Below are 27,659 nucleotides of genomic sequence, written 5' to 3'. Positions count from 1 at the left end.
TCCTGACAAGTGCTCCAGTCCCTGCTGCAGATAAACACTCCAATAACAGGATATTACCACCTCTGTGATTTACTCTAGGAATTGTGTTATTTGGATGGTAAGCTGTATTGGATTTCCGCCAGACTTATTTGGTGTTGAGACCAAATAATTTGATTTTAGTTTCATCTGACCACCTTTAACGTACCTTGAAGATTCTGAGGTCACATGGAAAAAGATGTTCTGGTCAGATGAGACTAAAATTGAATTATTTGGCCTCATCACCAAACCATATGTCTTGCGGAAATTCAATACCGCTCACCATCCAAATAACCGTTCCAACAGTAAAGCATGGAGGTGGTAATATCCTGTTATCGGGGTGTTTCTCTGCAGCAGGGACTGGAGGACTTGTCAAGATTGAAGAAAAAATGGATGGGGCAAAATACCACCAATTTAAGAGAAAATAGGGGTAAGTGGCGCTCCCTACGAAGGGGGGGTAACGCTATGTAAGTGTATAACCAAAACACCTAAAAGTGTGGTGCTGGGACCTCATAAATATATGTGAAACAGAACTTATGTAAATATGTGTGTATCTCAATACCTTTCAAAGCACATTATTCACTATTGGGATTGCCTAGATGCAGGGCTTTATTTCTCTTTACGAAGGGGTTTCCTGTCAAATGCTCCCCCAATGTAAGACAGCAATATGTCTCTAAATATGGACCAAGGGGTCCCCCCCCCCATTCCCCCCTGACGACCACATATATATATACATCCTATATTGCTGAGTAGATGGGACTTATTAGTTCTTCCCATTGTTGCTGGGTGTGGTTTTGGTGGGGCTAGCCCTATGAACTACTTAACAGACTCCACCTCTCTGTCTTCCCTTTCTTCCCATATTTTCACAGCAAGGGGTACATCTCGGAGGGCCAACCCAGGGTTGTCCTTTGTGTGGGACTCTGCTCTCTTTCCCCCTCCTGTTGCCGTTGGACCTACCTCCCTGTGTCTGTGTATTGACTTACCCCACCGGGCCAGGGGCCTCGCAGGCTGACAGCTGCAACACATTCTGTTTTTAAACGAGAAATTCTGGATAGGAAACTATTTCAAGAGCCACACAGTTTGCATGGTCAGTTTCCAAACATTCATATGTTAAATTATGGTGTGATGATATACGTGTTTACTCTAAAACTGAACTTTTTGTATAACCAATATTACGCATTTAATTTGTGTTTAGCTGTTTAATTGCAGACGTTTGTATGTTCTGCGACTTTTTCTGTCGTGTTTATTTTCAACTCAACAGATCTTTGCGATTACTAGTTGTCCTCATTGAACTGCTACTGTATGACAAGTTTTGTCCAGAATCTGATTGTGACTTTGATATGTGTATTATTCACTTGTGCTCATTATTTTAAAAATGTTTCTTAATAAAATCATATATATTTTTTATATGTCTTTTTCATAATTCATTGTGCTATCTGCCCTGTTCTAAAGTCCCATCTAGAGGAAACTTGATTTTTTCAATGTACTGCAATTAGGGATGTGGGGCAGGTTAGCGTAAACTCTGTGACATATAGCACTTTTTTTCAATTATTCTTTCAGTCACGGATAGTAGATATCCACTCCTCATCTAGTGCGTTAATTTTCACTTTTCTACTTGTGTCTACACCTATAATTTTGATATACCACACTACAATATATAGATCACTGAATTCAACATGACCAACTATGCAGGTGCCAATTGGGACACTGCCATGTCGGGCCACTATAGGGATTTTGCCTTAAAGGAACAAAAGGAGACCCAGCTGTTATCCATTTTCTCCAAACTAAGGAAATTATTGGAGAATAAGTCCGCCAATCATTGGCACATACGATCATTTGAAAACTATATAAAACATAAGATCAATCCCCTGGGACTGCGGGTCCAAATATTCCCCACCTTGGAGAATGTAGGACCGGCTTTCAAAAAGGAATGGGAGAAGAATTTAATAACCTGCTCAAATGGAATGATGTCTCTCCTTATGGAGGAATACCATAGAATCAACAGAGACCTGGACAAAGAACTCAAGACCATTTATACTCAACGAACAGCCTTCAAGAAACATGAACTTTACATGCAATATGACAATGAACTTAACCAACATTTGGAACATTTCAACAGAGGAATACTATACTAAAAAAAGAGAATAAATTCCAGAGAGACCAGAGGGCTTTCCATGAACAGAGAGCATATAAAAATCTGGAAAAATCTGCAAATGAAAGCTTGGCCAAATTTTAGGTCAAAAACACAGAGTGGAGATCCTGGCCTCTCAGATGCTTCCTCTGTCTCACCATTCTCTTCTAAGGGCTTTCGGGGGCCCAGAAAATCTAAAAAAAGTAAAAAGAGACTCCAGTGGGACAAACTCAAATGAGAAACGCAATAACAAAAAGCACATAGCACATTACGGAGGCGATGGGGCCATTCATGCCCTCTACTCCTAATCAAACCACTCCGGGTAATCCGGCAGGCACCAGCGGTATCCCGCCATCACTCTTCAATATCAATACAGGCACAGCAGCTTCCATGGCGCAATCTATAAGTAGTAAACCAGCATATGATCGCTCAGTCACACATAGTGACAAAATGGAGTCACAATGAATTCAAGCTGGGGCTGATAATCACCACAAGCCACCTCCAGGCCCCATCTCGAACGACTTGAATGTAATTAATTTATCTTCCTACACTCTTGACCCCATTCAAATCCAGGTTCTTGCACGTGGTTTAAGCTTCTGCCCCAACCAAAATCTGGACAAATTTGAGGTCCTGAAAGACCTACAGCTGTTTGCCAGGAAACTCATTCTAAAACAACTCTACTCCAAAGAAAAACATATCAAACCAGAATTTGAACCTAAGGAACTGAAGGCGCTTGACGCCCTTATAGATCTCCTTGAAAAAAACGACCCCCTGACTTGATCGATCAAATCAATCTCGAACATCTTCTGGGATGGCACGATCAAACTGAACCAATTGCAATTCCCAAACCCTCACTTAAAAAGAAGTCCGACAAATTCCCACCTTTAAGCACTAATGCAAATGTTCTAGCTTTTATCAAAACTGACGTGCAGTGAAATATGTAAGATCAAGACCCTGCAATCAAACCAGGACAATCTATCCAGGACTGAGATGCATTAAAATCGCTAGCCAGCAATACATCCATAACCATTAAACCATCCGATAAAGGTGGGAACATAGTGGTCATGGACAATGCCCTCTATGTCAACATGTGTAATAAAATCAGAAGATTTCGGACACCAAAATTACGAAATTTAAACAAGAATTCTATGACCTGGTTGATAAGGCCATGGCTTCTAACGCACTCAGTAAAAACGAATGGGAGTATATAAGAACTAAGAATCCACGTATACCAACCTTTTACTGCCTACCAAAACTACATAAAAGTCTACAGAAACCTTCTGGTAGACCAATCATATCAGGCAACGGGTCAATCTCTGAAAAACTTAGTGAATATGTGGACGGATACCTCCGCCCCTATGTGGCCAAACTCCCTAGTTTCATACAAGACACTCTGAAACTACTTCAAAACATTGATGGGATCTGTATCCCCTCAACGGCCTCTTTAGTGGCAATCGACGTGGAAGCACTTTATAGCAGCATCCCACATGATAAAGGGCTCTTATGCATCCGACACATTCTCTCGCGAGACAATGCACTTAACCAGTCTACCAAGGACTTCGTCTTGGGAGCTCTGGAATATATTCGTCATCATAATCACTTTGTCTTTAACGGCTCCCACTACCTCCAGGTGCAGGGTGTTGCGATGGGGAGCTCATGTGCCCCATCGTACGCCAATCTGTACCTGGGGGAGTGGGAGCTGGCAATTAGTCAAGATGACAACCTTACCCCCTTCATGGTGATGTGGATGCGATACATCGACGACGTGTTCCTGATATGGGACACATCTGTTGAACTATTAGACAAATTCCTGTTAGAACTCAATCACAATGAGTTCAACCTCAAATTCACTATGGCTCATGATACCTCTAGCATTACCTTTCTTGATGTGACCAGACACAAAGATGCAAATGGCTATCTAAGCAGCAGCCTTTACAGAAAGCCAACAGCAGGCAACTCAATCTTACATGCAAGCAGTTTTCACCCTCGGGCACTTACAAATTCCATTCCTTACAGTCAATACTTAAGGATTAAAAGCAATTGTTCGGATAGTCTTACGTTCAAGAGGGAGGCCGACTTACTGAGGACGAGACTCCTGAGTCGAGGTTATTCCAAGACTTGTTTGAAAAAAGCCTATAAGAGGGCATGTAATTAAACCCGGCAAGACCTACTGTACAACCCATCCTCCAAAACTCGAAAAGAGAATCCAATATCAATCATCACAGGTTTTTCCAATCAACACAAAAAAATCAAAGCAATTGTGAAAAAATACTGGCATGTCCTAACGATGGACCCAATCATAGGCCCTTTCGTGCCAAATACCCCCTCCTTTAACTTTAGAAGGGCTAGGTCACTTCGGGATCAACTGGTGGCCAGTGAGTTCAGGGAAGGGGGCCGAAAGGACCCATGTAGACGCTTTGGTTCCTTCACATGTGGGGGCTGTGGTTATTGCCGCTTTATGAACACCTCTAAGAATTTATTACTTCCCAATGGTGAGAAATACTCACCACATTTTGCAAATTGCAATACGTCTGGCGTAGTTTATCTCCTTCTATGTGCCTGCGGGTGCTTTTATGTTGGTAAAACTGCCCAAGAATTTTGGCGACGTGCTTATCGCCATCTCGCATCCATGCAAACATGTAATCCAAGTCTCCCTCTGGGACGACATGTTACCAATGTCCATGATGGTATTTTTCCCAGAGTTTCTTTCTTGATTCTTGACCGTGTCCATCCCGGGATGCGAGGTGGCGATTGGAATAGAACTCTGCTCCAACGGGAGCAGAGGTGGATTTACGCCACCTCGCCATCTGGTCTAAATGGGTTAATTTCCTACAGGCCCTTCCTGGAGGGTTTCTCCTCTGGAGGGTCAGAATGGCAACCACCAGACCCGACTTAAAAATTCAAAATTATTCGGCTCGTTTTTTATTACATGCACTGACACCTTGGCCATTGTTTAATTCTCCATCAAGTATTTGAATTCCTTTCCCTCCATGATGTTTTCTCTCTCTTCTCCTTTCCCATCTAACCTTCATTGGCTTATGATTGTTTACAACCTCCACTCAGGACCACTCCAGGTCCAGGTGCTTTCAGCAACCATGTATGTCTATTTAGGCCATGATCTGCATTGTTAATAATGTAAATATTACCATCATGATGTGAATATTTTAGCTTATTGCCTTGTTTAGAATGTACATACACTGTCTATTTAGGCGAGAATCCGCATTGCTTATAATGCAAATATCACTATCATGATGTAAATTATATTCTGGCTTATCACTTTGCCTAGAATATATATATATATATATATATATATATATATATATATATATATATATATATATTGACTATGCCTGCATCCCCCTCTTATGTTTCTTCCCCCCCCCTCCCCCCCCACCCTTTTGGCATGGTTGTATACATGTACGCTGTACAATATGCAGTATATTTTGGTGTTGCTGTTCCTTCTTTTGCTTTAGGGCATGTCTATTTAGTGATGTTTCCCCATGATTGTGTGCCATCTGGTCGGCCTGTCCGTGCCTCATGCGCAGCGGGGTGTTTGTGCACCGTCACATTAGGCCCACGGCTGCATGGGTTTCACACTCGGCGCACAGGGGCCGCCCGTTGCCATCTTGGCATGGGCGGCCTCTTATTTACATGATATCGCGTGCCCGGTCCTCTCCCGGGTCACGTGACCAATGTTTTGTGCGCCAGGAGGACGGCGCACGGCGGCGCAGCCAGTGCACGCAGGATTCCCCTGGCACTCAGGTGAACTTAGGGCCTGACGTCACTGCATCCTCCCTGATGCAGTGCATCACCATCTACACGCCCCCTGGTGTGCTGAGAAGCGCCGTTTGCGCGCCGCCGTCTCGGGGGACGCCCCGGTTAGCCCCGCCTCTCCGAGTGTATGCACGAGGTGATTGGCTTTTTGCCAGTCACCCATGCTTCTTAAACCCCTCCACCCCCCAGCTGATATCTGTTCGCAGTGAGGGTGGACACAAGCGAGGACCTGCAGCTCTGTGCTCTCTGGTTGATCAGGTAACACTCTTTGCTTTGGAACTTTGTCACTTCTTATTTTATCTCTTCTTATTACTCTTTATGTAGGGGTTTCCTGTCAAATGCTCCCCCAATGTAAGACAGCAATATGTCTCAAAATATGGACCAAGGGGTTCCCCCCCGCATTCCCCCCTGACGACCACACACACACATATATATATATATATATATATATATATATATACATACATCCTATATTGCTGAGTAGATGGGACTTATTAGTTCTTCCCATTGTTGCTGGGTGTGGATTTGGTGGGGCTAGCCCTATGAACTACTTAACAGACTCCACCTCTCTGTCTTCCCTTTCTTCCCATATTTTCACAGCAAGGGGTACATCTCGGAGGGCCAACCCGGGGTTGTCCTTTGTGTGGGACTCTGCTCTCTTTCCCCCTCCTGCTGCCGTTGGACCTACCTCCCTGTGTCGGTGTATTGACTTACCCCACCGGGACGGGGGTCTCGCAGGCTGACAGCTGCAACACATTCTGTTTTTAAACGAGAAATTCTGGATAGGAAACTATTTCAAGAGCCACACAGTTTGCATGGTCAGTTTCCAAACATTCGTATGTTAAATTATGGTGTGATGATATACGTGTTTACTCTAAAACTGAACTTTTTGTATAACCAATATTCCGCATTTAATTTGTGATTATCTGTTTAATTGCAGACGTTTGTACGTTCTGCGACTAAATCGCATACACCCCTGATGAAGAAATAGTAATTTTGAAACGCATTGGGTTTTTTCTGTCGTGTTTATTATCAACTCAACAGATCTTTGCGATTACTAGTTGTGTTCATTGAACTGCTACTGTATGACCAGTTTTGTCCAGAATCTGATTGTGACTTTGATATGTGTATTATTCACTTGTGCTCATTATTTTAAAAATGTTTCTTAATAAAATCATATATATTTTTTATATATCTTTTTCATACTTCATTGTGCTATCTGCCCTGTTCTAAAGTCCCATCTAGAGGAAACTTGATTTTTTCAATGTACTCCAGTAAAAGTAAGTATTATATAGAATACTCCACATCAAATATATATGTGAACAAAAACCATAAAAATTAAGAGAAGTCAAAAATAATATAAGCTAAAAATAAAAAAATTTTTTTTATGGTTTTAATTTTTATGGTCTCTTAATTCTCTTGACTTCTCTTAATTTTTATAGCTTATATTATTTTAGCTTTTAGTTTTTATTTTTAGCTTATATTATTTATATATATATTTTTTAGCTTCTATTATTACTATTTTTAGCTTATATTATTTTTGACTTATCTTAATTTTTATGGTTTTTGACCAAGGCACATATTGTGGGCCAGCAGGGGTAGATTTTGATGGTCACATTTTCTCCCACTGCTATATTAGGCTATTTATGTTACTTTAGTGGTATTGGTTCACATTTTCTCATTAACAGGTATTGATGCTATGTTTATTTGACAAGGTATTGAGATACACACATTTACATAAGTTCGGTTTCACACATATTTATGAGGTCCCAGCACCACACTTTTAGGTGTTTTGATTATACACTTACATAGCGTTACCCCCCCCCCCCCCCCTTCGTAGGGAGCACCACTTACCCCTATTTTCTCTTAAATCTATTATCTCACCCCCCCCTAGGGTGGTATGATTCAGGGGAGGCTGCATACCAGTTTTCTCCTAAGCACAGAAACCTAGTCCATCTTTTCAAAATACCACCAAATTCTTGAGGAAAATCTGCTGCCCTCTACCGCAAAGTTGTCAAAGGGAAGAAGGTTTACCTTCCAACATGACAAAGCACACAGCAAAAATGACCATACAGTGGTTGAATGAGAAAAAAGGTGAATGTCCTTGCATGGCCTAGTCAGAGCCCAAATTTAAACTCCATTAAAAATCTGTGGAATGACTTGAAGACTGCAGTCCAATAACGGTCACCATCAAATTTAACTGAACTTGAGCAGTTATGCAAAGAAGAGTGGGCAAATATTGCAAAGTCTAGATGTGCAAAGTTAGTAGCGACATATCACAACAGACTAAAGGCTGTAATTAAAGCAAAATGTGGTCCAACAAAATACTGACAAAAGGGGGGGGGGTGATTCTTTTTTCAACTCATTGATTCTGTTTTTTTCTGATATATTGGTGTTATATCTTTCACTTGGATGTTATAAGTTGCACTGAGTAAATACAGCTGGATAAAACAAAAACTGTGTTTTCATTATAGACTGTAAAGCAACAAAATGTGATTATTTTAAAAGGGGTGATTCTTTTCAATACCCACTGTATAATGTTTTTTAAAGGACAACGCATGCATTCTGAAATGTGTCCTGTTTAAAATTACATTGAAATTATGATTTTAGTACAAAACATTGCAAAGTTATTTACAAATGAAATAAAGTTTTTTGTTTTTTTTTCAGTTTTGCACTTTAATTGGGAAATGTGTAAATATATATCTTAAATGTGTAAAAACATTAACAAACAAAACAAAAAACAATATTAACAGTTAATAAAATATAAAAAAAAAAAAATCAGCAGGAAAAAAATAGCTAAGGCGAGAAGAAGACTAAGGAGTTAATTAGGGCTGATTCGAGTAAATTAAGATTTAGGCTGGGTTCACACTGAAGCACGGAACGGCTCACAGCAGGGGTCCGGTGTGTCCCTGTTCACCATTTCAGGTTCGATTTCAGTCTGAATTTTTGGCTGAATCCGGACCTGAAATGGATCAGAAGATGCACAGGACTCCATTGCAATTCGCTCCAGAGATGTGTGAACCGCCTCCATAGAAAGCCGATCACAATCTTCTGACATGTAAACTGGATGCCGGGAAACCCTCATCCAATTCAGAACCCAGCCTTAATAAGGGGTTAAACGGAGGAACATTTTATTTAGAAAAAAAAAATTATTTACTGGTCAGGTTGCTTTAACTTGCATCATCTGATCTAAGTTCATCTCCTTGATCTGCAGATGAATGATCAAAAACATATAAATGTAACAATATGCTACTTTGTATCTTTTAATAATCACAGTCTGAGCAGTGTTGGTCATAAACACTGATTCAAACTGCCTTTTTGACACCTAGAGCTGACCATTTTTTCTCTGGGTGCTGGCCCAGGCATGTGGGTGGATCCAAACCATATGGTCATGATCTTTCCTGAGCCTGGAACGGCACTTCAACGTCAGCCAACAGCAGGCTTTAGCCACTGTCTACTGAAAATGGGTCACAGGAGTGCAGAACGCACTGCACTCCTGTGATCCTCAGAAGTACAACCAAATGAGCTTTGACCGTACTTCTCCTTTAAGAGAATTACAAATTATTACAGATATCACATATGAGTGATTCCGTTGTATATTTAGCTGGTTGCTTGGAGTACATGCATGACCAGTCTCCATCTAATGTTTCTAGGCTGCTGGTGATGCTTGTTCATGATATTGATGTTCATTTACTGTGGGAGTAAACGCCCATGCATGACTTTTACCTATAGATAAGTCTATAGTAATATCTGCACTGTTTAGAAGATCTTTACTTTTGATGCAACCGATGACGTCACTGGCGCATGCACTCTGAAGGAACAGCGCGCATGCATGGGAGGGACGTCATCGCGGCTTCGGCTGTGTGACTGAACCCAGTAGGAAGACCGGGTAAAGAGGGAAGTGCCTTCAGCGGTGATAGAGCACCGCTGGAGGGCTTTGTTCTAAGGCAAGTGTCACATAATATGCTAGTATGCAGTGCATACTAGCACATTATGGCTTTACCTTGCAGGAGTTTCTGGCAAAAAACACTTTAAAGAATTGTATATTGCTATGATATTCCCCTCTAATACACCCACAAAGTCAAAAACCTCCACAGGTAGAAGCTTTTCCATTTGATTAACCTGACTTCTGGCATTTGTGTGCCAGAAAAAACAGACAGAGGTTCTATCTACTCTATCTAAAAAGTATTAAAAAAACACTTTAGCGTAACATATTCTTTAAGCAATACATTTAGCATTTTATTGTTGTACTGCAGAATATGTAACCTTTAACATTGTAATGGGATTTATTATTTATATATCTTGTATTTTGTAAATGTGATAACATGGACCACAGTGAAGTCATATGAAATGGGAAGAGTCTGCAAGGAAACAAACATCTTGCATAGAGGAATGGTCAAAAATGTAATGACTGGTGGGCAGTTACATAAATTGCCTACAAGAAGCCATTTCTGTTAAGGGGGCTTCTGAGGCTAAGGGTGTATATCATTTTAACTGACACCCTGGATTAGCTTCAGATTGAGCCCACTACACCAATGTTGTCTAACAAGGGGAGAGCAGTGCAGTGATCACATTACTGTGGATGCTTCTTTTTACCTATTATTCAATTCAGAGGTCCCTCTGAGAAGCTGAGATAGCCATAAGCACATGGTGTGGAGTCTGAGCAGAGGCGGCTGGTGTTTTCTTTTTTTTTTTTTCTGGTTGGTCAATAGCAACCCCCCCCCCCGCACTTACTCCATCGGTTGCGGGTGGGCTCCTACAGGCGTCGGACAGCGACCGGGTTGCGGGCTCCTACCGGAGGGAGGCAGCGGCTGAGTTGTGGACTCCTACGGGCAGGTCGCAGGCCCCTATGGGCTGCGGGCAACGGATCTTGTGTCCTCTCTGCATCATGGCTGCTTCTGCTGTGTGGCTCCTCCCTCCTCGGCATGCAATAGGATCACCTGTCCTTTCAGCCAATCGGGTGACGGTCTTAAGACCCCCTTCCTGATTGGCTGGGAGGACCAGTGTGGTTATAGGGAATATTAACGAACATTAATTTGCTATTGTCACACAACTGGGTGGGATCGGGGCACAGTGCTCTGCGCCCGAAGCTCACCCTTTTTTCAAGCCTATTAGAGCTTCTGGCTCTAATCACGTGCTTCAAAAAAACACCCCCGCCATTGGAATTCATGCGTCCAGCGCCCTGTATGTAGATAAGGGAGCCGGATGCATGGATGGGGGGGGCGGCGCTTGTGTGCTTCCTAACGGATGGGCCACTGCTGAGTCTGAGGGGCACTTTTTTTAAGAAGGTTTTAACAGCTGCACATGAAGGGGAATGACGTGTGTTCCTTTTGATTTGTCTGCACGTATACTGGACTGTATTGAGATTGCACAATTTGTTTGCTCTGTTTAAAAGTGGCACAGTCTAGGAGAATATATGTCTTGGATTTCACAGAAATATTGTTTTTGGATTATTAGTTAAGATCACATAATATTAAGCTAATTTTTGTTTGATTTATCACTTTTTTTGATTTGTTTATTTTGATTTGCTGCTTGATATAGATCAGGAAAGTGGGGATGCTCCGTTTGTGCAATTTTCATAGACTTGGTTCACATCTCATGGGCATGGCAGCCCATTAATTTAACCCCTTCATGCCTAAGCTGTTTTCTGACTCTTGTTGCTTACAAGTTAAAATCAGTATTATTTGTTAGATTTTAGATAAATTGCTTAGAACTCCCGAACATTATATATATATATATATATATATATATATATATATATATTAGCAGAGACCCTAGAGAATAAAATGGCGATTGTTGCAATATTTTATGTCACACTGTATTTGCGCAGCGGACTTTCAAATGCAATTTTTTGGGAAGAAATACTCTTTCCTTAATTAAAAAATAACAAAACAGTAAAGTCAGCCCAATTCTTTTGTAGAATGTGAAAGGTGTTAGGCAGAGTAAATAGATACCTAACATGTCATGCTTTAAAATAGCACTCCTGGAACGGCGACAAACTACGGTACTTAAAAACCTCCATGGGAGACGCTTTAAAAATTTCTACAGGTTACCTGTTTAGCGTTACAGAGGGCATCTTATGCTATAATTATTTATCCCGCTCTACTGATCGAGGCGATACCTCGACCATGAATGATTTGAACATTGTTTACATTTGTGGGGGTGACTTGCGTATGGGTTCGCTTCTGCGCACGAGCGCGGAGGGATGCTTTTTTTTTTTCTTATTTTTTTTTTTATATTTTCATACTGTCCCTTTAAATTTTTTATTTTTGGTCACGTTTATTGCTGTCACAAGGAATGTAAACATCCCTTGTGACAGTAATAGGCAGTGACAGGTTCTCTTTATGGAGAGATCTGGGGTCTATAAGATCCAAAATCACTCCTTTGCACTTAAAAGCATTCAAAATGCTAAGTTTGGCTATTCTGAATACTGTCATTTTTTTAAATCTGGCGCCTTTAAGTCTTCAGTAAACCAGAAGTCATGTCATGACATCGCTTCTGGGTTACTAGATCTGAGACCCGATCAAAGCCGATTCCAGCTTGCTCGGGCCTCCAGGTGGGACATGCATCGCACCTGACTCGCCGGCGGTTTACACTGCCCTCTGCGAACCGCTGCGGGTGTCAATACAAAGTTAATGACACCCCAAGATTGGTTTGCAGATCACAGTGGACAGAACACCCATGCGATCCGATTCTGGGGCGGACAAAAAAAAGGGTCTTGAGTTTGGTACAATGTAATGCGAATTCTGCCATACAGTTTATAAGCTGAATTAGCATTGCACAGACATCGCATGTGATATGCATAGCAATGCGGTGCGGAACACATGCAATGTCTGCCATTGCACTAGTGTGAACCGGGCCTTAACCACTTCCCGCCCAGTCAATAGCAGATTGACGTCCGGGAAGTGGTTCTGTTATCCTGACCGGGCGTCATATGACGGCCTTCAGGATAACATGCCGCCCCCCGCCCGTGGGGGCACGCATCGCGGCGATCGGTGGATCGGTGTGTCAGTCTGACACAGCTCTCCACCGATCTCAGTAAAGAGCCTCCGGCGGAGTCTCTTTACCACGTGCTCAGCCGTGTCCAATCACGGCTGATCACGATGTCAATAGGAAAAGCCGTTGATCGGATAGACGCGAGTAGAGGAGAGCCGATCGGCAGCTCTCCTGACGGGGGGGTCTGCACTGATTGTTTATCAGCGCAGCCCCCCCCCCCCTAGTGCCCACACTAGACCACCAGGGAAGCCCCCAGGACCACCAGGGAAGTGGGCAACATGTGGATGGCCAGGTATGTACCCCATGGCCATCCACATGTGCAAATGATGCCCAATCTGTGCCAGTCAGTGCCCACAAATGGGCACTGACTGGCACCATCATGTACCACATTAAATTCAGTGATGCCCTGCAATGCCACCCATCAGTGCCACCTATCAGTGCCCATCCATGCCCACCCATCAGTGCCCATCAGTGCCACCTATCAGTGCCACCCAAAAGTACCCATCAGTGCCACCCATAAGTACCCATCAGTGCCGCTTTTGAGTGCCCCTCAGTGCCACCTATGAGTGCCCATCAGTGCTGCATACCAGTGCCATCTATCAGTGCCACCTATCAGTGTCCATCAGTGCCGCCTATCAGTGCCCATCATCAGTGCCCGTCAGTGCCACCTCATCAGTACCACCTCATTGGTGCCACCTCATCGGTGCCCATCAGTGCCGCCTTATCAGTGCCCGTCAGTGCAGCCATATCAGTGCTCGTCATTGAAGAAGAAAACGTACTTATTTACAAAAAATTTTTAACAGAAACAAAGAAAAACTTGTTTTTTTGCAAAATTTTCAGTCTTTTTTTATTTGTTGCGCAAAAAATAAAAATCGTAGAGGTGATCAAATACCACCAAAAGAAAGCTCTATTTGTGGGAACAAAATGATAAAAAATTTGTTTGAGTACAGTGTTGTATGACCGCACAATTGTCATTCAAAGTGAGACAGCGCTGAAAGCTGAAAATTGGCTTGTGCGGGACGGTGTCTAAGTGCCTGGTATTGAAGTGGTTAAACATGCCCTGGAAGAACAGGAACTGCAACAGATTAAAGATAGGATGTCAAAACTTGGATGCGAGAATCAGTAGCATGACGCCATTACTCTAAGTATATTTTTGTAGATATAGTTGTATAAAATCATTGTACAGTAAAACCTTGGATTGCGAGCATAATTCGTTCCAGAAACATGCTTGTAGTCCAAAACACTCGTATATCAAAGCAAATTTCCCCATAAGAAATGATGGAAACTCAAATGATTCATTCCACAACCATTTATTCATAAGTCCTTCAATTTATAGTCTGTATAAAGAGATTATAGCAATGTGACCAGGTTGTGTAACCATAAAATGTCCATCCACAAATGGAAGCTTCCACAAGGGGATTAGAAGCAAAATCCAGCAGAAGCTACAGAGTATAAAAGAGAAGAGAAGCACCTCTAAGTGTAGCAACATTTTGCTAAATGTTGTACCTTCAATAAATGTAACCATATTGCTACACTAATGCCACGTACAGACGATCGGAATTTCCGACAACCAAACCGTGACTTTATTTCCGACGGATGTTGGCTTAAACTTGTCTTGCATACACACGGTCACACAAATGTTTTCGGAAATTCCGATCAGCAAGAACGCGCTGACATACAACACGTATGACGGGACCAGTGCGGCTCTTCTGCTTGATTCTGAGTATGCATGGAATTTTGTGCGTCGGAATTGTGTACACACGATTCGAATTTCCGACAACGGATTTTGTTGTCAGAAAATTTGAGATCCAGCTCTCAAATTTTTGTTGTCAGAAATTCCGACAGAAAATGTCTGATGGAGCCTACATACAGTCGGGATTTCCGACAACAAGCTCACATCAAACATTTGCCATCGGAAAATCCAACCGTGTGTACGGGGCATAAGAGGCGCCTCTCTTCTCTTTTATACTCAGTTGTGACTTGACGCTACTTGCATATCAAGACATCGCTTGTATATCAAGTCAAAGTTTATTTAAAAATGTTGCTTTTCTTGCAAAACGCTCTCAAACCAAGTTACTCTCAAACCAAGGTTTTACTGTATTTGATACAAATTGTACTCAGGCCAGGTGATTGTTTCGCTTCTAATATTTGCTACCAATTCCCTGTAACACTAGCAATTAAAGGGGAACTTTACCCATAACAATTTGATAACAATTGATGTTCTTTAACAAAAGAATATACATTATATTCCACATTAATAATTATGCTACCAAAATTAATATGTGCTGTAAATTCCCTGCAGCATTCCTCTTGTTTCTTCCTGCTGGAGGCCAGCATTTTGTTGAAGCCCAGAGCAGTCACTTCCTTATTGCAAACAGTTCCCATCTCCTTAGTCTCAAAAACCCCGGGGTTGTTTTACTAAAACTAGAGTGTAAAATCTGGTGCAGCTGTGCATGGTAGGTAATCAGTTTCTAACTTCAGTTTGTTTAATTAAGTCTTGACAAAAAAAAAATAGAAGCTGATTGGTCCCTATGCAGAGCTGCACCAGATTTAGTAATCTCCAGTTTTAGTAACTCAACCCCACAATGTCAATTTCTGTAATTAAAATATGTACAATTCCAGCCTTGATTGTATGTCTTGGCTCAGATATAGAGGCAGGCTAAAAGAAGTTTTACAGTGCTGACATAGTTGCCAACATTGTAAAAAAAAAATGTGGGACACTTTTGTGGCTGTAGGCGGAGCCGTACAATAATTAGGGGGCGGGGCATTCGTTTGTAGGCGTGGCTTAGGGAAAATACACAAGTGCGGATCGCGAAGCAGGTCGCAGCGAAAAATGGGCGTGGTTTGCGTGGCATAGTGGGCGTGGCTTAAATGGGCGTGGCTCAATAGGGTGTGGTTAGAGTCTGAGATGAATGAGGGCTGGAGAGGGAGAGAGGGGGAGAGGGGGTGAGGGATTAGAGGGGGAGAGGGGGAGAGGGAAATGATGGGACAGCAGCCCCAGATCTACACAATAAAAATATGTGTATTATAGAAAGTTTAACAATCAGCAGATAAACACCTGGTGTTAGCACTAACACATGGTTGTTATGGTGTCAGGATGATTGAAGTGCATTATTTCTATTATTACATTGTAATATAAAATGAAATCATTCAACTCACCATAATGCAGAATCAGTGGGATCCCTGAGCGTGTCACTAGCCACGTCGCCTGCCACCAGCCGTCCGTCCTTGCGTCAGATGTCCCAGCAGAGTCCGTCCTTGCATCAGGTGCCCCCAGCGGAGCCCCCCTTACATCAGATGTCCCCAGCGGAGCCCCCCTCACACCAGGAGTCCCCAGTGGAGCCCCCCTCACATCAGGTGTCCCCGGCGGAGCTCTCCCTCACATCAGGTGTCCCCGGCGGAGCTCCCCCTCACATCAGGTGTCCCCGGCGGACCCCCCCTCACATCAGGAGTCCCCGGCGGAGTCCCCCTCACATCAGGTGTCCCCAGCGGACCCCCCCTCCCATCAGGTGTCCCCCCGTGGAGCCCCCCTCACATCAGGTGTCCCCAGCGGAGCCCCCCTCACATCAGGTGTCCCCAGCGGAGCTCCCCCCACATCAGGTGTCCCCAGCGGAGCCCCCCCTCACATCAGGTGTCCCCAGCGGAACCCCCCTTGCATCAGGTGTCCCCGGCAGAGCCCCCCCTCACATCAGGTGTCCCCAATGGAGCCCCCCTCACATCAGGTGTCCCCAGTGGAGCCCCCCCTCACATTAGGTGTCCCCAGTGGAGCCCCCACTCACATTAGGTGTCCCCAGTGGAGCCCCCCTCACATCAGGTGTCCCCAGTGGACCCCCCCCCTCACATCAGGTGTCCCCAGTCGAGTCCCCCTTGCATCAGGTGTCCCCAGTGGAGCCCCCCTTGCATCAGGTGTGTGTCCCCAAAGGAGCCCCCCCCATCACATCAGGAGTCCCACAGCGGTGCGCCCCCCCCCCCTACCTCAGAGGTGTCCTAGTAGTGTCCGCAGCATGGCTAGAACCCCCGTCCCTTTCCATATCAGACAGGAAGACGGCTGGGGGGGGCTAGACAGAGCTCCTGCGTCACCGAATTCTAGAGAAATCTCTCACATTAATACAGTATTCACAGAGCTTCACTTTTCCACATTTTGTTATGTTACAGCATTATTTTAAAATGGACTCAATTCATTATTTTCCTCAAAATTCTACAAACAATACCCCATAACCACAATGTGAAAACAGGTTGTTTGAAATCTTTACAAATGTATTAAAAATAAAAAAATCACATGTATATAAGTAAGCCTTTGCCACGACACTCAAAATTGACCTCAGGTGCGTCCTGTTTCCCCTGATCATCCTTGAGATGTTTCTACACCTTGATTGGAGTCCACCTGTGGTAAACTCAGTAGATTGGACATGATTTGGAAAGGCACACACCTATCTATATAAGGTCCCACAGTTAACAGTGCATGTCGGAGCACAAACCAAGCCATGAAGTCCAAGGAATTGTATGTAGATCTCCGAGACAGAATTGCATCAAGTTACAGATCTGAGGAACGATACAGAAAAATGTCTGCTGCATTGAAGGTCCTAATGAGCACAGTTGTCTCCATCATCCATAAATGGAAGAAGTTTAGCACCACCAGGACTCTTCCTAGAGCGGCCGCCTGGCCAAACTGAGCGATCGGGGGAGAAGGGCCTTAGTCAGGGAGGTGACCAAGGACCCAATGGTCACACTGACAGAGCTCCAGCTTTTCTCTGTGGCGAGAGGAGAACCTTCCAGAAGAATAACTATCTATGCAGCACTCCACTAATCAGGCCTGTATGGTAGAATGGCCAGACGGAAGCCACTCCTCAGTAAAAGGCACATGACAGCACGCCTGGAGTTTGCCAAAAGGCATCTGAAGGACTCTCACATTATGAGAAACAAAAGTCTTTGGTCTGATGAAACAAAGATTGAACTCTTTGGCCTGAATGGCAAGCGTCATGTCTGGAGGAAATCAGGCACCGCTCATCACCTGGCCAATACCATTCCAACAGTAAAGCATGGTGGTGGCAGCATCATGCTGTAGGGATGTATTTTAGTGTCAGAAACTGTGAGACTAGTCAGGATCGAGGGAAAGATGAATGCAGCAATGTACAGAGACATCCTTTATGAAAACCTGCTCCAGAGTGCTCTGCACCTCAGACTGGGGCAAAGGTTTATTCTCCAACAGGACAATGACCCTAAGCCAAGATAACAAAGGAGTGGCTATGGGACAACTCTGTAAATGTCCTTGAGTGGCCAGCCAGAGCCCAGACTTAAACCGGATTGAACATCTCTGGAGAGATCAAAAAATGGCTGTACACTGACACGCCCCATCCAACCTGATGGAGCTTGAGAGGCCCTGCAAAGAAGAATGGGAGAAACTGCCCAAAAATAGGTGTGCCAAGCTTGTAGCATCATACTCATACATACGTATTGAGCAAAAGCTGTGAATACTTATGTACATGGGATTTTTTTTTTCGTTTTTTATTTTTAATAAATTTGCAAAGATTTTAAACAAACTTCTTTTACGTTGTCATTATGGGGTATTGTTTGTAGAACTTTGAGGAAATTAATGTATTGAATCTATTTTGGAATAAAGTTGTAACATAACAAAATATGGAAAAAGTGAAGCGCTGTGAATACTTTCCGGATGCACTGTACACCCAAGATCGTAAATAGTTAAAACCAAGTCAGCCTGGCAGAATCATGTTCTCATAGGGAAAGATTATTTCAATCCAAGAATAAATCGGTAGTGTCATGTGCAGTGATTTATGATGGATGTTATAACCTGGCACTGCTCTGTTTAAAACTGGGACGCACGTACTGAGTAATGACATGTACTTAAAAATGTGATGAACCTGCTCTGTGGCAGCAGTTCATTTGTTAGACACAGCAGGAATGCTAGTCAGGCAGATTACGGGAAAATTTATGCAGTCATCCTTTAACAACTTCATTCCTGATAGTTAGCAGTTCAGTTCTTTTACTGTCCAAAAACTAGCATAGCCCTTCTGTAGACAAAATTAAAATCCACAGCACCGACTGGGAATTAGCAATAAACTTCACCTTTATTTTGCATGACAAATTTTGCAACCAGCAGAACAGTAGGGTTTCTGGAAATTTCAGACGTGCCATTATTCTGCCGCTGTTGCTACACCCACTCTTTCATGTGAGTAGCAAATGCTTGGGCGAACCAAGGCACTTGATAAAGCACGCCTAAATGCGAACACATTACCAACACAAAATACAGACCCTGCACAAAAAAAAAAAAAAAAAAAAAAAAAAAATGTAATTGTATTTCAAGTGTATAATTTTGATTTCACACTTATGATTGCAAAGTAATTGAAATGTGGAGAACAAAATGCTGCTAATCACTTCAGTGGATTCTAAAACATTAAGACAGCACAGACTCAGCCGAGCAGGGAAAAAGTTACAAAACATATTGGCCATACAACATGATATCAGTAACCTTAGCCCAGGGCAGGCAAGAAGCTGCGGCGTGGTTTTCTATGTTCACAGTTCTCTTACAAGACTTCTGAGCAGAAAAAAGAAATAAAGAAGAAAATGGCGCCCTCCCAGTTTCACTGATAATCAAATGTGGCAACTACATATTACAAGAAAAACTGGGTAAGTGCAGCAGTGCTTGTATGTAGCTAAATGAAATTGGATATGTACACATAGTACATTTTGTGTTAAAAAAAACAAAAAAGTTATATTATTTGCAGTACATACTGTATAGGTACATGAGGTACCCCATCGCAATGGACATACAGATTTACCATAAATGTATAAATCACATGTATGAACTACACTGGATGACCAAACTAGAATTATGAATCAAAGTGGTATTAAAGGTTTAGCTTTTTCTTAAAATTAATAACAAACATGTTATACTTACCTGCTATGTGCAATGGTTTTGGACAGAGCAGCACCAATCCCCTTCATCCCCGGTCAGTGCTCCTGGCTCCTCCCCCTTGACCAGTGTCCCCTAAAAGCAAGACGCATGGGGGCATTGGTGCATGCTTGCTCCCGAGCCCTGCTCTATGCGTCCATAAGACACATACAGCTGTGGCTCGGCCTTGCCCCCCACTCTCTCCTCATTAGCTCACTGACTGTGATTGACAGCAGCAGGAGCCAATGGCTCCTGCTGCTGTCTCAGCCAATGAGGAGATGGAGTCCCGGGATGGCCGAGGCTCTCGTGCACATCGCTGGATCGAGAGGGTGAGTATTAGGAGGATTGTGGGGGAAGCAACACACAAAGAATGCGTGAAGAAAAAGAAAACCTTCAGCTTTTACAGCCACTTTAATCTCCACAAATCCTTCCATGTGAGGTTATAGTTCAAATAAACGTCTGCATCCACCAAAAAGAAAGAAGAGCATCACAGACAGTGTTCTTTTCAATGATAACCCTATACAAAGCTATAACTTCTTGCAAGTTGCATATATTTAAAGTGGAGTTTTAGTAAAAATAAAATGCGAAGAGGCGAGATTTTTAATGTAGAAGAGATACAGTATGTCTCTTCGGCATTCAATTTTCTTACCAGGCTGTCCACACTATACACTCCCGTGCATGTGTGAGAGTGACATCATCTCCACCCAGCCAATGAAAACGGCTGGAGATCAATACCCGGAAGCAGTCCAGCCAAAGATGTCAGCGGTCGGCAGGGAGCTTCAGGACACTACAGTGCTGGATAGAAAGTAAGTATAGTTCCGCTTTAGGCCATACTGTATATCCTTATTCCGTCCTTTCTGATGACGAAGCGCATTAGTGGTGTGACTTTTTTACAATACGCATTAAATGTGTACTAATGTAAATGTGTATTTAATTGAATAAATGTACTTTTTAACTTACTACACTATGAGGAGGGTATATTTGTTTGTTCCTACATGGATATGAGCCAATAGAGATCTGGAGAAGTCCATTTAGTGCTGGGTCCAGAGGTTTACCTTGGTGTTCCATGAGGAGAGGTGCCATTGTTGTAGATGAATAATATTTGAGCTTGGGTTGACCGCTCTGAATAAGGGGGTCATTTTGGTCTGGTAAGCCTGCCCCTTTATCATTTTTTGGTGTTGGTGGATGTTGCTGGCACATCTTGAGAACAAACGGTTTAAGATGATGCACTCGTAAACAGGAATTTTTTTGGTTTTGAGACTTTTTGATTTATCTTTGCATTGACACTTTCTTTCACACTTAGTTAATGTTTGTATCTAATATTTGCACTTTATATATAATTTATATATTCCGTAAACCTTTTGCATTGAAGATTGTGTCCCTTTTGTTCCTTTTATTGAAATTAGTGGATAATTGGGAGCCCACCCTGACACCTTTCCTTGATTTACACAAGTTACAAGAGGAGTCACTCACCCGACAATTGGATATATATATATGTGTGTGTGTGTGTGTGTGTGCAGCCTATTGCATTAGGATGTGCACCCCAAAGCTCAAACACACATGCCTTTTTCTCCAGCCTCAGCTGCATGGGACAGTGAATGAATGGGAAGTGCTCTGTGGTAAATGGCTTCCCGTTCATTCACAGACTGAAGAATAGTAAACATAGTGTACTATGCTTCAGTTCCGAATGAACACAGTGAGTTAGTATGTTAATTTAGAAAAGAAAGGTGCTGGTAAATGACATATTTACTAGCCACTTCTCCCACTCTCCATCCTGAAACATCTCCCGCAGCAGCCGGGGGGGGGGGGGGGGAGAAGAGGAGGGAAACCAGCAGCACCGCGGGGCAGGGAGCTAACACGAGGGAAGTCCAGGCAGTATGGGGCACTGCACGAAGTGATTAGGGTGTGCCTTTCCCCATGCGCACGCCTATATATATATATATATATATATATAAACACACACACACAAACACTCCTATAAATAAATGTAAACAAACATTTTAAAATATATTCAAACATATTTTTTAATTAAATTAACACTTATTGCGCATGCACAATTAAATGTTTTTTTGCTGGTGCTGTCCAGGTCCCAGCGGTCAGCAAGGAAGATCGCGGTCTACCTGCCACCTGCCCGCAATCGACAGGTAGATCGCAATCTACGGGTTGCCGTTCCTTGGGTTAGGGTGTGACCAAGCACACCCTGTGCGCACACCTATGGTTGTTAGTGTCCTGGCTAGCAAGATTCACTGCTTATTTTTTTTCTGGTGACCACTGTCTCAATGAATAAAAGTGAGGGAATATCCAGAAATTTGAGCTGTCACCAGAACAGGAATAGAGGGGAAACTCCACAATAACTGTAATTACAAAATATAAATACATGTGCAAATTTCGATAAAGTTATTTCACTTAACGTAAACCTAATGACAGGTCAAAGTAACTCAAGTAACACTTGTTCTGTATATTAAACACCCTCTAGTGCCCCACTGTATCTTATTGCGTCATATCGCTGGCACTTTTTCCTAGCATTTCTGCAGCTTTCCAAAAGCTACCCATAGTTTCTGATTTTCGGGTGGGCTAATGACTGAACTTGCCATTGAAATTATTTTAAAAATGCCCTTTGACTAGCACTACAGTGGTTTCAATTGAATTATGCAACACATTAATTATTCTATTACTAGAAAATGGGAAACAAATAAATTCAAAGATAAGTATAGACATGACCCATGTTTTTAGTTTTGGGTAGAGTGGAGATGGATTAAAACACCTGTCTGTTGTCTGTGCCCCCATTAAGGAGATTCACCCTCTTTATTTGTCCTGTTTACCATTATCATTGAAAGTGAAAGTAAAAGAAAATCCCAAATTTTGGGTTGTCCCCAGAAAAACAATAGAGAGGAAATCTAGTTCTGGTGAACTGAGGGTCCCCAAGAGATTCCCTTAACTTTCAGGGATTTCTTCCCGCGTCCTGTGTTGGCTATGGAACAGGAAGTGAAGGGAAATCTCCCCATTGGGACAAAGAGGGAAAAAAATAATCCTCACATGGATCCAAAATGAAAAAACAAATTTTGCCTACAGTTCTACTTTAAGTTTTCTTTTCTTTTTCCTGGAGAAAAAAAAACTTGTATTATTTCCAGTGACTGGATGCTTTCCAGGCTTGTAAGATTCTTGCAGGCGCAGCTGTTGGGAGGAGGTATTAGCAGGGTGCCCTAGGTCAGTTCCTATTGATGTAGGCATGCCCACCAGAATTACATCTCCCAAGAGCCACTTTCCTACACACACTGTGTGGGCAGGCTTTTGGGAGGCAGCAATATTGTTTTACTGGGAGAGAATGGGAAGGGGGTGGGTTCTGTAGTCCAGCAGGAGGGAACTCAGGCAGCAATAGCCACACTGCTTGGTATTTCTAGCCAGCAGAGGTAGCACTGTCAGGTACTGTATAACAGGAAACAAGGAGATCACCGGATTCCTGGCAGGAGCAACAGGTAGATTTATGTTACTATTACTTATTAGTAATACTGACATATTACTTTGTATTGTTTACTATTACTTTTTATGCAATAAAACATGGCAAAATGTACATGTATTACAGAGATGTACTGCACGTTTCTTTGTATTTTGCCCAGACATGCACTTGATGCCAAGGTTGGAAAATTTCTCTGGTTAAAAGCAAAATTTAGGCCAACGGTACCTCAATGCTTTCCCAGCGAGCCCCCTGAAAATCATACGCAAATGCCAACTGAAAAGTACTCCGCTATGTTTTTCATTAGGCTCCTGGGGCATATTGGGGCAACATGGTGACCCTGATAAGGTATGGTGCGGTTATGGAGGACGCCTGCTATACAGAACCTATATTAATTGTACTACATTGATTGGCTGACAGGTTAATGATAAACTTACTTTTGGTTTACCTGCATTTTGAAGAAAGTCTTCGCAATTAAATAATACATTTGGCATCGTCATTATCCCTGCAAAGACAAAAAAAAAAAAAAGATCTAAAATTGACAAATAATATGAACACTTCAGATGAATTAGCAAAATTGAAAAAGCACTTAAAAAGACAGAATCCCCTCCTCTAACATTCCTAACTTTGAGAGGTTTTTACATTCCTATTTAATCCTTTCTGATTAGTCATGTTTGGTAGTAAAGCAGATGGCAAGTTGAAGGTGCATTATTAATATCTCCGCTAATAACTAGCAAATAAAAAATGAAAGCATCAAAATGCGCTAATACAAATGTTACTGTATTTCCAATCCTGGTTAAATACAAGCATCTTTTCATTATATAGGCACTGTCGCATTTAATAACAATGGAAATTCTTACCTTGAGGTTGGATGTGTATTTTATAGATTGCTTGTGGCTATAAAATAATGACAAAAGAGAAAGAAGCCTTTTTTATTACAGAATAAAAACATCATAATTCATATATTGGAGAGCGTACTCTCCCACTAGTACTGCAGTGAAAGCCAATCATGCAGGAAGTTTGAATCCTGCAACAATAAATGTGATGGTGACAGTTTTTTTTCACATTTTCAGAAAATGTTTAGGTTTTTTTTATGTGACTAGAATTGCACTATCTTTTGAAGAAAAGTGTTATACTCATGTTTACACGAACATCAGCATACACCCATGCACATAGCACTGGGCTTCCCTTGTGGGGAAATACACCAGAATTTACATTTCATGGGCTCAGACACTGTGTGCAAGAGGCCTTATTAATAACATGTTTAACCTGTTGCTATCTTGTAACATATGCGTCAGCAAAAGGGTGGGCTTTAAGACCTACACGGCGCACATATGCATCGCTAGGCAGCCAATATTGACAGAACTCACTGCGCACTCTCAGCACAGAGACAGCTCTCAGTTCTGACTAACTATTGGCAGCCAGCGGGACCAGCTCCTGATTATGTGTCCACTGTGACAGCCAATCACAGTGGTCACAGGGGTCCCTGCCCCTCGGGTGTTTACAACTTTTGAAAGGGATGGTGGGCCAGGCAAGAAGGGGTTAAAGTGATCCTTCACAACCCCCACATTAGATAAAAAGTCAGCCTGAGATTTATCATCTAAGTGCTTTCATGAGGTCTTGGGGAACCTAAATCCTGGGGGCTCAAAATCATGCAAATATCAACCACAGAATGAACAGTCAAATGCTGCCCCTTCACCTCCCAACTACTCCTTACAGTTGTTTAGCATGACAGGTGTCCTCAGTGTCCATCAGAATGTGGAAGGATGCAGGAGAGGGCAGGCCATTTCTTGACTCTTTAATCTTCAATTCCTATTGCTTGTTCAAAATGAGGGGAAGCCTCAGCGTCTAATGGCAAATTGCTAGTCACAAGAGTGGGCAGCCCAGCCTTTACATTTTCTTTCATAAGTTAGTATATGTAAGTGCCCCAAGATTCATGGATCCCAGAACACTCTGAACATTAGAGGAAGTGAGCTATAGATCTCACTGAACAGGATTTGTTTGAGCTCTGCAGACAGACCACTGCTTACACATGCTCTTTATTCTTCAATATCTACTGGTTGTTGAAAATGAGGGGCAGCCTCAGTGTCCAATGTCAAATTGCTAGGCATAGGAGTGGGCAGACCAGGCCTTGACTTTTCTCTCTTAAAGCCAGTATATGTAAGTGCCCCTACTAAAGAAGTCTATGCCTTGACGTAACGCGTATTGGAGCGGAGCCTACGTGCTGACATCATGTCACGACCATCTTGTCTATGTGAAACCGATGGTTTTATGCCCGATCAGCTAAACACTGCTTTAAGTGCCACACTTGTGAGTCTTTTACCATTCATTTTATGTGTAAAATAATATTTTAATTTACGGAGAGCACTAGATTCTGACATCTCTTTCCTTCATATATCCGATATTGGTGGGAGTTATTGGGGCTCATTGAGCCAGCTGGAGGAAGTGTGAGTGACAGAGGATCAAAGCGCCAGCAGCAGACCAGATTCATCTCTTATCTCCAGAGGGGAGCCACTGATTTTGACCGCTGGTGAAACAGGGGTCAAAACATTAGCTGAGTGGCCATAATACACTGGTGAAGGCGAGCACAAGCACTTTGGAATTTTTTTGCACTTTTTGGTGGATCATTTTTGTGGATTTCTTATATCAAGTCACATCTTAAAACATTTATGGACATTTCGTGTCTTCTTTAGATATGTGGTAATTAAGATTTGACTGCATATTTTTTTGTGATTAGCACTGGATCACACAATCACATTAATGGTATATGTAAAGCGCCCCAAGATTCACGGATCCCAAAACACTCTGAAAAGTTAGATGAAGTGATCTATAGGTCTCACTGAACGGGGGGGGGGGGGGGGCTTGTTTTACCTCTGCAGAGAGACTGCTCCTTACACAAGCTCTTTATTCTTCAATTCCTACCGGTTGTTCAAAATGAGGGGAAGCATCAGTGTCCAATGGCAAAATACTAGGTACAGGAGTGGGCAGCCCAGTCTTGACTTTTCTTTCATAAGTCAGTATATGTAAGTGCCCCAAGGACTCAAGGATCCCAGAACACTATGAACATTAAATGAAGTGAGCTACTGGTCTCACTGAACAGGGGGCTTGTTTGACCTCTGCAGAGAGACCACTGCTTACAGACACAAGGCAAGGGTTCTACTCTGTAGCTGATGGAAGGGATTAAGCTTTTCCACTCAAGATGTAGCTACTTTAGAAACAAAGCAAACTGTAGAACATTGAGCACCTAGACTATGTATAGCTGATTTAAACTGAGAGTTCATCTGGGGTTTGAAGCAAACCTATCATCAATTTTAAAATGTGAAACTAGAGGTTCTGCCTAAAGCCTCCTACACATGTTGAGAATATCGGATGAATGATTGTCGGTTTTTTGTTTTTTTTAAGCATGCTAGTCTCATATCAAAATCCAATAGGTTACTAAAGTTCCAAAAATTCTCGTACGACAGAATACAATTTCAGAAGTGATCTAATGTGTTGTATTGAATTGTAATGTATTCTTTTGTTTCCACGTTTGCGTGGTCGTGGTTTTCCGATTTTTTGACAAATACTCTACTGATTAAATTAAAATTGTTCTATCTGGTATCGTACAAAGAAAAATGGTTGTTTGTCCATTCAGATAATTTCACATGAACTGTCGTGCTCCGCTCTGGAAAGCTGTGTACTTAAGATCAGATTATCGTAAATCACTTAAAAATATATATTTTTTGTCTGATTTTCTCATCATGTGTACGAGGCTAAAGAAAAGGCAACAGATGTAATTGTTATTTACCAAAAAACTACAATGTAACTCTGTGAACAGATCTGAGATAGCTTGCAGACAGTTAACTGACAATGGATCAGAAGAAATTTGTTGTAGCAACACTGCCAGATTTTAATGATTTAGCTGTAGTAAAGTCCCACCTGTATACATAAAGCTGAAGATTTAGACCACAATCGTTACTGAAGCTAAGCTTTATTGCCTTTTTCCCTTTTATAATCTGTAATTACATCCAGCAAATTGATATTATTATTTATTATTGTGCTTACAATAAAAGCCATCATTAAACTGCATATTTGTGACCTATCTTTAACTGTTGAATCAAACAGCAGAAAATTCATAATAACCTAATAAACCTAAAAAAGTTAATTTGTGCTTTCCCTGGCATTAAACATTGCAATCCATGACAACAGAACATTCAGGTCTTGGATTTTATGGCACTCGGCACATGTGCAAAGATTTTATAATTGGCAGCCAAATAAAAAAAAAAAAAAAAAAAAAAAAGCTTCTAAAATCATAAAATCCAATCACCAGACACTGGGCTTCCTAAAATGTTACCCAGAACAAATCCTTAGGCCTCGTGTACACAGGATGGTTTGCAAAC

The 27,659-nt window shown here is 42.2% G+C and overlaps 1 protein-coding gene across 5 annotated transcripts in view; it reads right to left on the bottom strand.

Moving 5' to 3' along the window:
* GLT1D1 (glycosyltransferase 1 domain containing 1) overlaps window positions 1-27,659 on the bottom strand; it is a 168,027-nt gene that overhangs the window by 92,635 nt on the left and 47,733 nt on the right. For all 5 annotated transcript variants that reach the window (XR_012243962.1, XM_073628015.1, XM_073628023.1 and 2 more), the window contains exons 5-6: window positions 24,141-24,177; window positions 23,729-23,785 (exon numbers count right to left, since the gene is read on the bottom strand). Coding sequence is in view for 4 of the 5 variants with exons in the window: in XM_073628015.1 (XP_073484116.1) it covers window positions 23,729-23,785; window positions 24,141-24,177 (94 nt within the window). In the remaining variant the exon portion in view is untranslated. The remainder of the gene's footprint in view (window positions 1-23,728; window positions 23,786-24,140; window positions 24,178-27,659) is intronic.

This window comes from Aquarana catesbeiana, linkage group LG01 (genome assembly GCF_042186555.1).
Source record: "Aquarana catesbeiana isolate 2022-GZ linkage group LG01, ASM4218655v1, whole genome shotgun sequence".
Classification (NCBI taxonomy): Eukaryota; Metazoa; Chordata; class Amphibia; order Anura; family Ranidae; genus Aquarana; species Aquarana catesbeiana.
Note: the sequence above shows the minus strand (reverse complement) of the source record. Positions and strands in the feature narration are given on the sequence as shown.